An 18844-nucleotide genomic window follows, 5' to 3' on the forward strand; every position below is an offset into this window, starting at 1 on the left:
ATACAAATACCAATTACATTTTATCATTTCTAAAATGTGTATTATTCTAAAATGTACATTATGAGTTTGAATGAATGGCTAGATCAATTTTTAACAAGCATTTCCTGAAAGGAAATACAATGGTCAGTAAATATGCTATCGAAGATTTTGAACAAATTATGCAAAGCAAAAATAATTTTTTTTTTCATTCTACCTCTGCGGTATATGGAACTATTCTTTGAGCAAGGGCATCTTTTAATAATATTTAAAAGTGATCATAATTAATATGAAAATCAAAATATCTTAGATTACATATATATGTGTCTGCAAAGAGCTCTATGCGGTATGGTAAACATAAACATATCAAAAAGTTAACAGTTCTCAACATCACTTATCATCGGAGAAATGCAAATCAGAACTATGGTGAGATATCACTTCATACCTGTCAGAATAGCTGGAATCAACAACACAAGAGACACCGGGTGTTGGTGAGGAAAAGGAGAGAAGGGAGCCCTCTTGCCCTGTTGGTGGGGATGCAAACTGGCTCAGCCACTCTGGAAAACAGTATAGAAGTTTCTTGAAAAGTAAAAAAAATAGAACTACCCTACAATAGAGCAATTGCACTACTAGGTATTTACCCAAGGAATACAAAAATACTGTTTCAAAAGGATACATGTACCCTGATGTTTGTAACAACATTATCTGCAATAGCCAAATTATGGAGGCAGCCCAAGTGCCAATTGACGATGAATGGATAAAGAGGGTGTGACATATAATGCAATATATAATTCCAATATATAATGGAATATTACTCAGCCATGAAAAAAGAATGACATTTTGCCATTTGCAATGACATGGATGGAGCTAGAGAGTGTTATACTGGGTGAAATGGGTCAGTCAGAGATAGGTACCATATTATTTCACTCATATTTGGGATTTAAGAAAGAAAACAAATGAGCAAAGGGGAAAGAGAGAGAGGGAGAGAGAGAGAGAGGCAAACCAAGAAACAGACTCTTAACTATACAGAGCAGACTGATGTTTACCAGAGGGGAGGTGGATGGGGGGGGGATGGGTTAAATAGGTGATGGGCAAAAAAAATAGGTGATGGGGATTAAGGAGTGCCCTTGTGATGAGCACCAGTTGTTGTATGGAATTGTTGAATCACTATATTGTACACCTGAAACTAATGTTACCTTGTACGTTGACTAAATGGAATTTAAATAAAAACTCAAAAGAAAAGTGAACAAGTTCTCAAACTAAAACAGGGGCATGGTGAAGTGGAAGGAGAAATAATAGTGGCACATCAAAGAGGTTGGAGAGAAAAATCTTTGTAGTCAAAGGGTCACAGCCAGTATGCCCTGCATTTGGTGGGCTTGAAGGAAATCCTTGCCAATGCTCCCAGCTCTTGATTGGCAGCATAGTGACCAACTTGTAAGAAGAGTATCTAAAGGAATAAAATAACGTGGAGCAGAGGAAGAGAAGTAACATTTCTTGAGGGCTTTTCTATGCCTAGGGCATCTTAGTAGGTGTTCTCATGTACATTAATTAATATACTCTTCACAAAAGCTCCATGACATTGGTACTGCTGTGTTGTTCACATAGTGCAAATGAGGAATCTGGCTCCAGAATCATTAGACAATATGCAGCTAGAAGAAGGATGAAGTTATATATCCGATCTTAAATACACAAATCAAATGCTCTTACATCACCAGCCTCAGTACATACCAGTGCACCACAGTTTTTTGTAATAGAGCAGACCCATAACTTGTATTCCAAGTGCAGATCTTGCTGGAGTCAAGATTAACAATACCTAACATAGTCAGATTCAAAAATAATTAAAGAATTAGAAAGCTAATGGTCTGATTCAGTCTGAGTCCAGAACTTACTGAGATATTTCTTCCATACTAAGTTGAGTTAAAGGGGGGAAACTTGGGGTGCCTGGTTGGCTCAGTCAGTTAGGCATCCGACTCTTGGTTTCAGCTCAGGCCATGATCTCACAGTTCATGGGTTCAAGCCCCGTGTCAGACTCTATGCTCTCAGCACAGAGCCTGCTTAGGATTCACTCTTTACCTCTTTCTCTGCCCCTCCCCTGCTTGCTCTCTCTCTCTCTCTCTCTCTCTCTCTCTCTCTCTCTCTACCCCAACCTCAAAAAAAAAAAAAAAACAACTTAAAATAAAAGGGGAAAATTTAAATAGCATGAGATATTAGGAACTGAAATGGAGAGAAATTAAATTACTTGTCCAATACCACAGGGTTTAATAAGTAGCAGAGCCAAGATTTAAACATAAACCTTATGCTGCAGTGTCCCCATTCCACTCTGCCACTGTTGTTTTAAGAAGAAATAAACCACCTCCTCTGTAATTTAGTGAGTTTGTGCATATACCTTTCTATATTATGTGCTCTCTTTCATTTTTATATTCCTGTGTCCAGCACCTAATAGATAATCCTTATTCAGCAAATATTTGTTGAGTGCTGAATCTGCAGACCTACAACTATGAAGAGATGGCAAACATTAAAAACAATTAAAGTATTTTAATAAAAAGTGAGACAAACTAGGCAGATTTGTGGATCATGACAAGGTCATAATGGTAAGGAGTAAGAGATCTGAAATGGTACTAAGTAAATAGAAAGTTGAAAGGTATCACAGTATAGTGGTTGCGAACAGAGACTCAGTAGCCAGACTAGCCTGAGTTTGCATTCTAATTCTGCCACTTACTAGTCGTATGACTTGGATAAATAACTTCACCTCTGAACTTGTTTCTTCATCTGCAGATTGCAGGCCATAGTGTCACCTACATCATAAGGTTATCAGGAGCTGAAATGATTTGATAAGTATAAATGATTTGATAGGGTCTGGCACACAGAAAGCACTCTGGATGTTTGTTCTTACCATTGCTCAAATTAACTACATGTTTCATCCACTGCTTTGGCTCACTCTGAATTCCTATTTGGGAGGCCTAAGGACATGGTAAAAGCAGCCACGGGCCCTGCTTTTTGCCTACAGATCAATTAAATTTAATGACTGGAAAACAGGCAGTACATTGGGATTCATATGAAATAATGTTGATGCTAATGTAAGAAGGACCTGGAGCCACAGTAAAAAAAAAAAAAAAAAAAAAAAAAAAGCTATTTGTATTTTGCTCTTATCCTCTTATGGAATGTTATCACCTAGGTATGTCTCCAAGTGTACACACAAAATGAATGATTCAGGTTTATGATGAAGTGAACCCTGGATTCAGTTCACTTTAAGTTCAGTGAAACAAACTTGAAGTGTCTGGGTACTGTTCCTGGCAGCTTCTTAAGAAATGTTAGTTCTCTTCTGCTTTCCATTGCTCTGCTTATCACTCTAGTTCATATGATCAGAGTTTTCTGTATATCCATCTGCTAGTTCAGTGTACCCTCATTTTTCACCACAGGGCTCCGGTAATGGATTGAAGATGGCCTAGTCTGTAGCCTAAGTGATAGCATCAAGTTGCCTTTACTACTACTCCCGATTTGATGCCTTAGTTTTAGTGACTGGGCTGGTTCTAATTACGTGTCTAAGCTTATTGTCTTATGCCTGAATCTCTTCCCTTATTCCTGTTTAGCACCTCAATTCCTTTACACTTGTCCTACACGACTTGTTTTTTTAGGAAAAGTCTGGCCAACAGTTAGAGCCCGCCTATTTGCTGCCACATTTACTTGATGTGAACACAACTAATTCCCAATACATTGCTTTCTTGCAGGCCCCCTACTACCACATGCTACCCCCTCCCAGATGATCATGTATTAGCTCTTGCCAGACCCGTATGGCAGACTCCTTGTTCGTCTCTGCCCAGAGTTGTATTTCTGGTACCAGAACCTAGCACCTTAGTCTTCCTCTGCATTCTAACATCAAACACCACCACTCACCACTGCGTATTTCTTGTGATGCCTGTAGAGGAAGCTACTCTGTAATATAAATTCTAACTCCATAGAAGAGAATCTAGAGGGAATTTTTTTTTCTCCTTCCTACTTTCAAATTCACTCCTAAATACAAAGAAAGTGGTACATTGTTTGCAAAAATGCCTACTGTAATCCCTCTCTTTTCTCTACATACTCCCTTGTAATATGTCTTTACTATTTTTATCAAGAGGTGAATCTAATTTTATAGCCTTTGAACCTGAATTGAGCTGTGGGCTTCCTTTGGCCAATGGGATATTAGAAAATCCCATTGGCATAATCAGAAACTTAAAAAGTACTTCTGTATTGGGGTTGTCCTACCTTGCTATTTTTGGAACTTGACCACTCTGTGTTGAAGGTTGGGCTAGCTGGCTACATGGTAGAGACACATGGTTTACCCCAGCCAACTTCCCAACATGTAATTGAGGCCAAATGAGACCAACTAAGCCTCAGTCACCCACTATCAAAAGAATCACCCAGTTGAGCCTAACCTAAATTGTTGATGCACAGAACATGAGCTGATAAATAATTGTTGTTTTAGGCTAATAAGTTTTGGGGTAGTTTGCCACACAGCAAAAGTTAAGTGATTCAGAAAGAATCAAGACTGTCATTAATCATTTTCAAGGACCATTTTTTGTTTTTGTCAGTTGTGTATGTTTCTATATTTGTTTATTATGGAAAAGTTCATTACTGTACTTGAGGCTAGAGGCATATAATGACTTAAAGCATTTATTTAGTATTATTGGTGAAGGTGGAAGAGTGTTAAATCCTATGAGGAAAAGTATAATAGTGATGGTTTTCTTCCCTAGCCTGTCTCAGAGTTAGTCTCCAAATTCAGTGTTTTTTGAACATTTATGTTCAGACTTCATATGTTTTAAATTGTGTTACCTGATTCTACACAAATAAGTCTTCTCTCCATGAAACTGAAAATTACATATCCCTGGGCAGCCAAAGTACCTCTTTTGTATCAAGCATTTTATAAACCATTGGAGTTTTGGGGTTTTAAAACCAAGATGGATAGATATTCATGTTAACTCCAAGGTGTTCAACCCTGTGAGTTGGATCCACTTTTATAATTTGTAGAGTAATTCATCTTTAACATCCTTAAACCCTTATTATTAGACTTTATGTGCAGTTAGAGGAATGGTGATGTGCCACATTCAATCCTAAATCAAATACACAGTGAGTTGTAACTACTCTTATATCACCACCGCAGTATATCCCAGTGCACCTTAGTCCTTTATAATAAACAGACCCATCACTTGTACTCAAAGTGCAGATGACTTGTTAGAATCAAGATTATCACAGAGAACCTCATAAATGGCTTCCAGCAACCAAGGTATTGTTGACACTCTACTGCTAAGCACTTTGGCTTTTCCTGGGCTTGGGTTGCAGAACCATTCTCACATAGGATGTGCTTTGAGTCACAGTAGTATTCTGCTTACATCCTAGGGAGCCTAAGGTGACGACACACGATGATGACAATTTGAACAAATTGTGCACTTGTAATTATGGCTAAATGTCCTGGTTTGCCTCTATTTTTTGTGACCATCATGATCCTCCCTGGCCAATTCACACTTCATGTTACTTGTTCTAGAATCCTTGTGAAATACATATGCAAAAAATACTGAAAATTAAAATTTGAAGGAAGGGAGGAAGAAAGAGAAAAGGGTGCATGGAATGTGCCTGTCCAGGAAAATTAGCCTGAACATAATTGTATATATGAAATAATGCCCCAGGGTCTGAAGTTAAGGCTGAGTTTTCATGCGACAGATTGGTCAGTAAACATTGTGGATGGTTTTTTGACTGTGAGAACGATCTAATTCTGGAAACATATAACTGATTTCAGCATCAGAAAACTCTGCCTTAATGATCTGCCACATGATTTACTTTGTGCTATTGCCACGTGGTTACTTTTGTTCCCATGTGACATTTTCATACTTGTGTTTTACACTGAGTTTTGTACCACAAGGATTGCATTTTTATTATTTACTAATAGGCATAAAACTGTGTGAGTACTGTGTGTTAAACAATTATGTTTGAGGGTACGCAAGAATGCAAACACTCCTTATAAGATGTTACTTGTTATTTAACAAGTATGTTAGCTTCAAGCAGGATAATAGCTGTAATACTAAGGAATTAAGACTGGGAAGTAGTGATTTGTTGGAGGTTTTGCTGAAATATAAAGAAGAGTCTGTGGTTAAAGGTAATACCTGGATTCTAAAGGGTTGTAGAGAATGTGTAGGGCAGAAATTATACTTAGATCTGCAACATTTGACAAAACAAAGCTATACAAACACAGTGATGGAGGAAGCTTAGCAACTGTGTACAGGAAAAAAACTGAAGGGTATTAGGTACCATAAGGCAATGGTGTGAAATCAATTCTAAAATTATTTTGATATCGAGCTGCGTTAATATAGTAACTACAATAAGAAAAGGCCAGAATTGACTTTATTCCATGCTGATCATTATAGAATTTAGATCAAGGGGCATAGGCAAACTGGAACACATTCAGAAAAGAGCATCTAGCATGATAGATTTTCTTTTTTAATGGAGAATATAGCAGAAGAAACAAGAGTATGGTTTGGAGGAAAGAAGACTTAAAGGAGCATGATAGCTACAATAGTTATGATGTTTGTCTGCCATAGTAAGAGAAAAAGCATTTCTAACTGGCTTCAATAACAAACAACTTATGGGTTCATGTAACTCAAAAGTTCTAAGACAAGTTGGATTTTATTTGAGTCTCAATCTAGTGGCTGTTTGGCCAAAAATGGTTACTCTCTCCTTTCTTTGGGTCAGAATATTTGCTGGCAACAGTCCAGGCAGTGTGCTTCTTTAATGTCAAGTGAGAATCTGAAAAACCTTTTTCTTCCTATATAGTTCATTGAAAGAAAGAATAATTTTCTCTTCCTAAATCCCTAGGAAATATCTCTTGTATCTCACCGGCTAGAATTGTGACATATGCCAGTCTCTGAACAAATTATATAGGCTTGGAGATGGTATGTAAATTAGGATGGCTAATCACAAATCTACATCTTTTTTTTTAAAGTTTATTTATTTTTGAGAGAGAGAGAACAACAGAGGAGGAGTAGAGGGAGAGAGAGACAGAGAATCCCTAGCAGGCTCCATACTGTCAGTGCTGAGCCTGACACAGGGCTCAGACTTATGATCTGTGAGATCATGACCTGAGCCAAAACCAAGAGTTGGATGCTTAACCAGCTGATCCACCCAGGCGCCCCCACAAATCTACATCTTGAGCTAAGATACTACGTCTGTCAAGATTCTCAGGAGAAATAGAATCAGCAAAAGATACCCACATACACACACGCACACACACACACACACACACACACACTTACATATATTGTATTATATATTGATATATATTATAATTTATAGACTATACATAAAATATATTTTTATGTATAAATTGTGTGTGCAAGTATATTTATTTTGAGAGAGAGTGCATGTGTGCAAGCGGGGGAGGGGCAGAGGAAGAGGGAGAGAATCCCAAGCAGGTTTCACCCTTGTGTGCAGAGCCTGCCGCAGGGCTCAGTCTCACACCTGAGTGGTCACCACGTGGGATGATATTAAGATTTGGTCACTTGAGCAACTGAGCCACCCAGGCTCCCCCAAAGTGAACTGATTATTAACCACATCTACAAACTACCTGCACAGCAACACCTTGATTATTGTCTGATTAAATAACTGGGTACTGTAGCCTAGCCGAGTTGACACATAAACCATCATAGATATAATGAGTCTCTTCCAAAATACATGGCTGAAACGTTGACGTCCTGTTGAAACAGAGATTGGCAACTAAGAGGTAGCCAACAAATATCCCTTACAATGACCAACAGAAGAAATGTAAAAGGCTTCCATGGTTGTGAGTTTTCAGTTGTTTTACATAGACTGACACCAAGAGGAAAAATTGTAGAAATAGTGAGGAAACAGCTATCAACTAAAAAATAACTAAGAAAACAGTAGTGAGTTCTTATTATTGGCAGTGTTCAAACATGGACCAGGGGATTGTGGTGTAAGGCCTTAAAATTAAATCCCAATATTATGTGTTCTTGACATCTGAGGAAAACTAGGAGATCCTCCAGTGGACCAATCAAAAATTGTCCTCCCCACTGTGCTCCCACAGATAAAGTCCCTGAGCCAAATGACCCTTGTTAACAACATCTGCTTATCATTGAAAAGCAGGTTTCAGTTCCCTGCCCGTGGAATTACTCAGACAAGACAATCACTTTCATGGGAACGAAGGGCCACCTGCTCTTTTGTTAGTATAAAACCTGCATCCTACAGCCTCTGCCTGCCCATTCTGTCTGTGAGTACAACCCTCTCGTAGCCATGCAGGGCACATGCTGCCCTCCTCCCCTGGGCTGTAAGTGTGTGTGATTAATAAACTGTCAATCTCATCTGTCCAGTGGTCAGGTGCCATATTTCAAGCAATGTCCATAATCCTAGAATGGGAATCCTTCCCTCACCAATGGGGTGAACGGGAGGTGGCTAAAAAATAACTGCCCCCCCCCCCCCACCCAGCCCATTCAACTGTGATGGTGGAGAGAGAAGAGATTCAAACATCAGTTAAATAATTGGAATAAGTGATTTGTGAGTTGCTTTTCAATCCCATGATTCTATTTTTTGTGTTCCCGGTATTAGTATTAGCATTCATTTTATATTTTCCAAAGACAGACATAACAATCCATCTTTCTACAATTAGCCCCCATCAGGTTGTTTCACAGACTATTCATTTGTACATTTCTTCCTCTTAGTTCAAAGCTCGGAAAGCCATGCTTTATTAATTTTTATATACCTTCAATTAACATAATGCCTGAGAGATAGCAGATATTCAATGAATTTTTGGGGAGTGAATCTGAGAATCACTTTCTCCATTCGAATTTGGGAAGAAATTACCAATGAGCAGTGAAATTCTCCTTAAACATAACACATAAGTAAACATCATAAATACGAATTCCCCAACACTGTTGAAATCCAAATTCACCCTATCCACCTGTAGATGGAGGAAATGAGGTCTTGGGAGAGTTGCCATTTTTTTTTCTCTTCTCATTCCCCATCCAAAATGCATACCAGTTGCCCTAAGGCTTCCGAAGAACCCTGCAGGCAGCATCTCACTTTGTGTAGGAAGAAGAATTAGTATAGCTGCAAGGTGATCCCAACTTCTTGCCTGTCTATTGATTTTGAATGCTCCATTGACTTCAAAATCCCTGCTGAAAGCTAAAACATGCTTCTGCAAGAAGGTATTTATTTTAAGCATAGTTTCATGCTTCAAGTATGCAGCTACACAGTACCCCTATCCTAAATTATGGGGAAAATATGGAGAAAGCTAAAATGCTTGGCTTGAAGATGTTTGACATATCTTTTTTCTGTGATCTCTACTTTATTATTTGTTGTAATTAAATTGGCTTACTCAAAAATTTATTTTTTCCAGTTTTATTGAGATAGTAATGCATATAGCACTGTATTAAGTTTAAGGTGTACAGTGTAATGGTTTGACCAACATATATTGTCAAATGATTACCATGATAAGTTTAGTTAACATCCATCATATGTATTCACTTTATTTATCTGGACATTTCTACCTTTTAACCACCTTCATCAAATTCTCTTTTTCCCCATCTCCTACCTCTGGTAATCACAAATCTGATCTGCCTTTTTTTTTTTTTAATCAATTTGGCTTCTTTCTCTCTCTCATTTTTTAAGATTTCACATGTGAGATCATATAGTATTTGTCTTCTCTGTCTGATTTATTTTACTTAACATAATGCCCTTAAGGTCCATATATGCTGTCACAAATGACAGGACTTCCTTCCTCTTTTATGGCTGAATAATATTCCTGTGTGTGTGTGTGTGTGTGTGTGTGTGTGTGTGTGTGTGTGTGTGTATGCAGCTTCTTTATTCATCTTTTGGTGGACACTTAAGTTGTTTGCATGTTCTGGCTATTGTAAATAATGCTGCTATGAAAATGGGGGTGCACATATCTTGAACAGAATGTTTTCATTTCCTTTTGATATATTTACAGAAGTGGAATTGCTGGATCCTATGGTAATTCTATTTTTAATTTTTTGAGGAACTTCTGCATTGTTTTCCATAGTAGCTGCACTAATTTACATTCCCACCAACAGTGCACAGTTCCCTTTTCTCCACATCCTCATCAGCATTTGTTATCCCTAAATTTATTCTTTTGATAAATGATATGTGCTTTTTTTCCTAACCTATAGATTTAAGATTTATTTTTTTAAGAAAAAAGTGAATGACCTGATCCGACAAAGGGATTTTGCAAATTCAGTGACTTATTGTATACCTTCACATAGGTATACAATAAATTACATTTATTAGCAAAACTAAAATTACATTAAATCACCTCTGGTGTTGAAACCAAGGATGTAAAGTTTCCATTTCCAAATGTCTTTATGTAGTACTAAACATGTGGTTGGTATAAATATATATTGGTTAAATAAGCTAATAATAGGATACACTTCCTTTCATTGATCATAGACCTTAAGAATTTAATATAACAGAAGTCTTTTCTCCCATCTCCTGGGTTTATTCACAGTAAACAGATCCGAGCTATGCTAGGCCAGTTCAGCCAGGCAGAAGCCTTATTAATGAAAGCTGGAGTGCAGCCAGGGACTTTGGATGGAGTTCTTTTGGATCTTGGGTGTTCCTCCATGCAACTTGATGCTCCTGAAAGAGGTTTTTCCCTTCGGAAGGACGGCCCCTTGGACATGAGAATGGATGGTGGCAGGTGAGTATTGATAAAGCATTTCTCCTCACAACAAGAAATCAATTTTGCAAAAACACCCTGAATTTAATTTCCTTTTAAGACTGCAGAATTCCCATCACACGCCCACACCTAACACTATCCATACATAATAAATCAGTTTTGTTTGCTACTCATTATAGATTTTAGTGTTTCTCTAGATTTGAGATTCTAAAAGAAAAATCATTGCTGTCTTTACACAAAATAGTGAGGAGGATAACTTTCATACTAATTATCTTTTTTATAGATACAATATGGGCTTTTAGACTGCTTACAATATTGATTAATGTGAATCTGAAACAATGGATCCATTTTTATGCAGGCCCAACTATGCCTCTTGTGAGATGTAAAAGGAACTCTACTTAACACATATTCTTTTGAATCCTGCATGAAATGCAGGATTCTAGGGGTCAGTGATTGTGTGTTTTGTGCTGTCTCTTGTATAGTCACTTTTATTTAACATTCTCCAGGGAAATTACAGTTTATGGTACTGTATCCACATAGTACTATATATAGGACAGCTTTACACCTCCTGTTCATTCCTCACCACCATGGAAATACTAGTTTGTTCTCCATTATTCCATTATTCAAATAGGTACATTTGAACACAATGAGGCTCACATTCTAGTAAAGTATAGGGTAAGTTCTTTTAAATCCAAATTAACGTGTAAAGCTTAGATTAGCACTTGTCTCTATGCCTAACACTGGCTTAGGGACTGAACAGCCTGTTCCTACAAAGCTTAACCATGTTTTTCTCCCTTATTTCATGTCCCACCACCACTGCCAAATCATGGCCCCTACCTTTGGGAACCTTATCTTCTAAGAGAAATGTTAGATTTTCTTATATCTGAATAAGCAAACCATTCTGTTACTCTTACTAATCTGCAATTCTAGACCTGCATAAACATTTCTACTGAGACAAACAGGTTTTCCAAAATTTCTTACAGTCTACTCAAAGGACCTATATATAAGAAATTTAAGGTCCAATTCAAGTCAGCAAATTCATATTGAGTTGACTTTGACTTCTTTTCCCACAAACTTCTTTGTCCAATGCTAATTATTCACAGATAGCCTTTTCCCCATGTTCTGATATGACCTAGTAACTTGGATTGTGACCCATACTTGCTAGAACCTTTTGTTCTGAGTCTTATACCTTCTTTTTCCCAAGTTGGCATTCATTGAATGAAGAATGTGATCATAAAAGAAAATAATGAAAATCCTTTAAAAAGCAGTGACTAATAGTAAAGGTCAAATATCTTTTCATGTTTGGAGATTGAGGTTGTTGTGCAGAGGTAATAAAATGTCAAGCAAATTTCTGCTGTTCCTATGTCTTGTTAAGGAGGATGCCTTCTGAAATACGAAGAACAAAGCTTCTAGTTAATGGTAGTAAATCCCCATATTGTTAATGTAAAAACTTCTCAGCAAATTGTAGTTGTGAATCAGGGTTCTTGAGGTTTTCCCCTAAGAACCTGAAAATAAAATTTTCCTTAAACATTAAACTCTAAGTCAATACATAATGGATGAGATTTGAGTTTAGCAAATATATCTTAGAAAGCAGGGTGGCTTCCAGGTAGATAGCCCAGACTGTATAACCTGATCAAAGATATTAACAGATCTGAAGAAAGTATATGGCATTCAGAAAAAGGGAGTTCATTCGCATGAATTCATAGAAAAGGAGAATCATGGTAAATATGTGCAATGTTTACCCAAGTGGTATCATGGGGAGAGGGAGGCCACACCAAAAAGTATGGCCAGTCAGATCCTGGAGGCTGATATATCTGTGGTGAAGGTGGACACAAGAGGCTTTCTTAACCTGTTCCGTTTATCACTAGAATCTTACAGCATAGTTTAGTTAGTTCACAGCTTCAAGTACTTGTAGGTCTAACTGTTGTTAGTTGTATTCTTCCCTGAAGGTTAATAAATAAATTTCCACTTATGTTAATATTTTCCTTCTGTTGTTAATGTAGTCATTTTAAATCTCTGGAGAACCGTTAAAATCTCTTACCTGTTAAGTTGGGGGGGGCAGATTTTGACTTCTTCATTATGAATGCCTACCCTGATGTGTCTGCTAGCAGCCTGTCAGCTTTTCATAGTGTTGCCCCTTTTGTCTTGTGGAACAATGGAAACCTGTACATTGCTATTCAATGTTAGAATGAGAGTAAAATAAAATGATGCCCATTATTCACTGAACTCTATTTGAGCAAAATGCTGTTTTAATTGTCTCACTTAAAAGTAGAAAGGTATTATAAAGAACTGCTAAGTCCATCTATACTAATCTCAGAGTTGTCCTGGTAGAACTGGACCTTGTCCCTTGGGTCTGAATTTACCATCATTAATAAGGTTTATCTTGATGCTCAGTGGTTTTGGGCAGTTGAATGCACAACTAGGTAAGATGTAGCAGGGATTTTGTCAATGAGGCCAAGAATGATGATGGGAAAATTTAGGAATGGGCAAGATCTAGGGGACATGCACATTCATTGACCTTCTCCGTGTGCCAGACATTCTACTATCTGCTTTACAGCTGCATGCACCCTTAATTCTCCCAACAATCCTATGAGTAAAGCATGGTTACTTTCATTTTACAGGTTAGAAATTGAGGTTTCAGTAAGTTAAAAGTCTTACTCAGTGTGAATAGCAAGTCAGGTATTCTAATCTATGTGGATCTGACTCCTCCTCATTGTTGTTGTTGTTATTATTATTATTAGCAGAACAAAGCCTATTGAGATGGAAACAGGACTACCTTACAGGATGTTCATTGGTCTGGGGGTGTCATGGCAGCTAAAAAAAATGAGGCAGATCTGGAAAGCAATGTTGCCTTCTCTCTCTCTCTCTCTCTCTCTCTCTCACACACACACACACACACACACACACACAGAGAGAGAGAGAGAGAGAGAGAGAGAGAGAGAGAGATCATAACAAAATAGGGGACAAGCCATTCTCCTGGAGGCACTAGATATGTTAACAAGGTTCAGGTTATTATTTTTAAGAAGGGATTTTCAGGTGTTTCTTTACAACCCCCCTCTTAGGCCTTAAAGCTCTACCATATCCTTATTACTTAAAGTCCTCACAGTGTGATACTGGCAATCAATCCAACGTATTAATTACAGGAGTAGTAACAATACTGTTAACAAAGCTGTCTTACCAATAAGTAAGTTCTCGGTTCGTTCATCATTTAGAATTCCTTGGCACATTTCCCTAAAGGAAAGTAAACTGCAATGGTCTGACAGAGTGAATGCTGTTTCCTACTATGTGATCTGTTCTGTTTGGCTAGAGGTTTTCCTTTGTCTCCACCACCTAAAATTATTGTCTTAGGCTTATTTAGTACTGTTTCTTGATTACTAAGTTTTACCCCATGGTGACTTTAGTCCTGAGTTTATAAGCCAATATCGTTAAATATTTGAAGTAATATACATTATTGTCATTAAGATTGTTCAGTTTTTTGTGAGGGAAACTGACTGGGAGTACCTTCTTGTATAGACTTTCTAAGTTCAATTTGTGCTCCCATATCAGTACTCGGTTACTTTATAATCTCAGATTTAGTTAAGTTCCTGGGATATAGGCTCATCTAAATATGTCAGTATCTTGTATCTTGTATCTTCTTATAGTGAAAAAAAATCAAATGGTAGTTTAAATTTTCAACAAACTATATGCAAACATTTTCCATTATTTTGGCTTAGGGGAAATCTGCATAAGGAATAATAACTTCGTGAATTAAATGTTAGTAAAATATTTTAATTTCCTGCTGCCTTTGACCTTGATGAATGTCACACACAATCCCCTCTTGCCATTATGATGGGTATTTGAAATGGAAAATCTATTTCATTTGTGTAAGATTTCAGTCTCTGACTTGAAAAACCTCAGATGCTTAGACTGTGTGTGTATGCCTGACTTCAGTACTCTGAAGTCTCACCTCTTGTCAATGAAAACTGACGTCAGCGAACTAATTGGCTCTTCTTGTGCGTAGGTACCCTGACATGCCCACCGCAGCTGATGTTGTGAACGCTTTAGATCAACAGGCACTTGCCTCCATCCTGAGAACATACGGGGAGGAGAAGCATGCCAAGAAAATCGCTTCAGCAATCGTCCAGGCTCGCAGCCTCTACCCCATCTCCAGAACCCAGCAGCTTGCCAGCATCGTTGCAGGTACCCTCATTAATTCTGAACAGTGTCTCAGAGAAAAAAAAACAACACTAATATATGTATGTGTGTGTGTGCGTCTGTATATATATGTATATATATATATATATACACAGACACACACACATATGTATGTGTGTGTGTGTATATATATATATATACACACATATACAGACACACACACACACATATATACAGACACACACACACACATATATACACATATCCTCCAAACTCCCAGAGGGATTCATTTGTACTTAGAATCATTCAGGATAGAATCTTGCCTATCTTTCTCTCTATATCAGCTTTCTTTTGGTTCTGCAAGCTTCCCTCACCCAGCACCTCTCCCCACACAATTTAAGAAAATATACTATAGTTGCTGATTAGTTGAACAATAGATTGTTTTTTCATGAGAGGTAATTTATCATTGTGCCTACCAAGGTGCAACATGGAATGGTGAGAGCAGAATTTCTTGATCCATCACAGTGGTTGATAAGCATTCTGTATAAGATCTGACATTACCTCTCTTAGTTTCACATTTCTGCATTTTAATATTTTGGGCAAAAGGAGAATTGCATTGCCCAACTGCTAAAATAAAATCTAGTGACTCATACATCTATTCTAAACAACCAGCTAACAAAGGGTATGTGATGTATAGGTTATTCCACTTTGTGAATGCTAACTAAATCAGCCTGAGGGGCTTATTGAAACATTTCATCTTTTCTGCTGTTCGCCACCATAAACCTCTTGAACTTAAGTCTAGCTAGGAGGCGCTTTATTATAGCCTTTCTGTTTGAAGCCAAAGTTGTTTCACAGCTGTGTTCCATGATGAAAGTTTTCCAAGGCAAAAATACAACTCCTGCAGTTATTTAACAGAATTCATGTTACATTCTTTGTCTTGTGGGCCATCTGAAACCCTACATCATTTTTATTTACCAAATGTATTAGGATTTCTTTCCCATGGCCCCTATTAAGTTACCTAAGTAGCTAAAGAAGTGGAGAAAAATAAATAATTGTATAACTTGTAAAAAGAACCTGATATTGGTTGCCTCTAATCTTAATATTATCTATAATTTAAGGAATAAAGCTTGATTATAAATTCATTCAGATCAAGATTTAGGGATCATATAGCAATTGTTTTATGACATAACTTAATAAGACTATATTTTACTTATTTAGAATAATAAAATATAAAGAGCTGACCAAGTCTTTAAATGTTTTAAGCTTTATATATACCTCAAGGCCCTTCCAACTTACCACTGAGATTCCTTTAGGCAACTAAGAGCACAATTCTTGTGGGTTAGATGATCATAAAATATGCCATTGTATTTGTTTCCCAAAAAGAGTTTGTACTAGTAGGCTGCATTAATTCACTCTCTGTCTTGTGTCCCTTTCTTTCCAGCCCATACTCACTAAACATTACCACCTTACCTTATCTTTTTGTCATGATTTAACTAGCTATATGTGTTGTTCTCTGTCTCCCATATGGAAATGATGACAGTGAAAAGTCACATTTTTTATTCATAAGAAAATCCAGAATTTTCTGGTGCTGAAAATGAGGGCTGAGGGAAGTCAGCCAATCAAAAACCTCATCTGATAACTGAAGAAACTGCGACTCTGAGAGGGTCAATAGTATCCTCGAAGGTATACAGCCTAATTAATGACAGAGTCTGTACTAATCTAGAATCAGAGGCATAACTGGGTATTTTTGCCTTTAAGATATTAATTTTTTGGTCTCAAGGTCCTAATCTTCGAACTTGGGGTACTAACACTGGCATTACAGAGAAATTATATCAAGATGTAGAATAGAAACAATTTAAGTACTTTCAGAAAGATTATGATGTGAAAAACGTATTAGGGCTATAACAAATGATATTGTAAAAGTGAGAATATTCATATATGTGTAGGCTTTAATTAATGCCATTAAAAGATTGAGTTCCCCATAATGAGTCCATTTTTATAGTTCAAATCAGCCCATAATAATACAACTTTATTGATGATGATATAATTCTGTAGAAAAGGAAAAAACATAAAAAAAACAGTTTGCATTTTATGCTCATTCATTCACAAAATATTTTGGAAGAGGCTGGTATATACCAGACATTATACTGAGTACTAATGAAAAATGGGTCAGAGGTGACTAGATTAAAAAATGGTAATAGTAAACAAGGTTTTTCTACTTATAGTGGAAACCCTCTTATTTGTTGTAGTCTGAAGTTGTGATTGTGTGGGTAATAGAAAAAGTTGGTACATGGGGAGAATTTATAGAACCTATCCATATTTATATATATGGAGATGCTTAGGTCCTAATTGCAGTTCCACAAAGTCCATTCTTACATAAACCATACCCATGGCATACCTTCTACAAGCGCTGATTTTATTTTTATTAAAACGAACTTAGAGTTCAAAGGTACTTACAAAGCAATCTGAGCATATTTTCTAGATTTTCTTAATTTTCTACATTTTCATAATTTTTTAAATCTTTCATAATTACCTTACCTACATGTAATTTGATTGCATTTTTTACATGACTTATCTTTATTAAGACTCTCCAAAGTCTCCAATTTACTTTTCATGGGAACAGCAGATGTCTTTCCTTTTGCATTCATATTTCACCAGTTTATGTAACATTTGATTGAATTATTTAATGGCAATAGTAAGTGCTCTTGGCTTACAGCTCTTACAGGACTGTATAGGAATATTCGAGAGTAAAATACCATGCTGAGACAGTTTAACAGAGAAAGGGATTAATCTGTCAAGTCCATTAAACAGAAGTCTCTTAAGAGAGCTAATCCATGAAGATGGGAAGCAATGGAGGGCCCAGGAAGGTTCCTCTGTTAGTTTCATTTCCTAATGCTGTATTAACAAAGTACCACATATTTGGTGGCTTAAAATAACACAAATTTATTCTTTCACAGTTCTGGAGGCCAGAAGTCCTAAATGAAGGTATCAGCAGGGCTCTGGGGGAGAATAGCTACCTCCTTGACGCTACCTTGTGTCTGGCACTTGCCAATAATCCCTGGTGTTCGTTGGCTTGTGTATGCATCACTGAGTCTCTGCCTCCACTCTCACTATCCCCATACATGTTTTTTGTGTCCAAATTTATCTTTAGTATAAAGACACCAGTCATATTGGATTTAGCACCTACCCTAATAGAGTATGTCCTCAACTTGATTATATCTGCAAGTACCTTATTTTGAAATAAAGTCGCGTTCACAGCTTCCTGGTAAACACAAACTTGGGGGGACACTATTCAAGCTGGTACAGCTCCTAAGCAATATCTTTATTTAACAAACATGTATTTTGTCAAGCTATAATATGCTGTGACTATATCTGGACATCTTTTCTGGTTCTAATAAATTCATGCTAAATATGTTCAAGATTATCCAGGCACTCTGGGAAATATGCCACAGTTCCTGACACATGGTAAAACCCATATATTGATGGAAATATAAATCATTCCCCTTGCTTTCAAAAAGCTAATAATCCTTTAGGACAAGGAAGACCACCACACTTATAATCACAATATACTTAGTGGGATTATATAATAATTCAAGTAAGTAAGTTGTAATTTGTAGAACCTAGAGCCTGGTGCATTTCACTAGTACAAATGAGTATAGTCCAGTACTCTTCCATATCCTATTCCTATCAGCACCAGAAGACAGATTCAAGGCTGCAAATTGAGGCAGGAAACTTATAACTACCATGGATTACTTTGTAAATTACCAAATTAGTAATTTATAATTCCAAAAACGACCTGTGGGACTTCACTATTCATACACACTATTCAGAACTGCTAGGCAGAAATTTCAATGTTAATGTGTCACACATGTTAGATAGTGTTCCCTCCAAAAATAATTTATAAATAACAAGTCACATTTTGTTAAGCATAGTTTCTATTCTAATGCAGTTATAGCTGAAAAATTGGATTTATGAAATTTAAGACTTGAAAATGGCCTGAGGGACTAATTTAATGTAGAGCCAAATTCTTCATTACCTCTAATAAGTGGTCATCTTGCT

At 37.0% G+C, this 18844-nt stretch overlaps 1 protein-coding gene across 6 annotated transcripts in view; it reads left to right on the forward strand.

Moving 5' to 3' along the window:
* METTL15 (methyltransferase like 15) overlaps window positions 1–18844 on the forward strand; it is a 247936-nt gene that overhangs the window by 137439 nt on the left and 91653 nt on the right. For 5 of the 6 annotated variants that reach the window (XM_042957668.1, XM_042957669.1, XM_015544864.2 and 2 more), the window contains 2 exons: window positions 10481–10672; window positions 14652–14830. In XM_042957668.1, coding sequence (XP_042813602.1) covers window positions 10481–10672; window positions 14652–14830 — 371 coding nt within the window. Of the gene's footprint in view, window positions 1–10480; window positions 10673–14651; window positions 14831–17742; window positions 18057–18844 lie in introns of those variants that run through there. The other variant, XM_042957670.1, reaches the window with a different exon arrangement.

The sequence above is a fragment of the Panthera tigris genome, chromosome D1, assembly GCF_018350195.1.
Source record: "Panthera tigris isolate Pti1 chromosome D1, P.tigris_Pti1_mat1.1, whole genome shotgun sequence".
Lineage (NCBI taxonomy): Eukaryota > Metazoa > Chordata > Mammalia > Carnivora > Felidae > Panthera > Panthera tigris.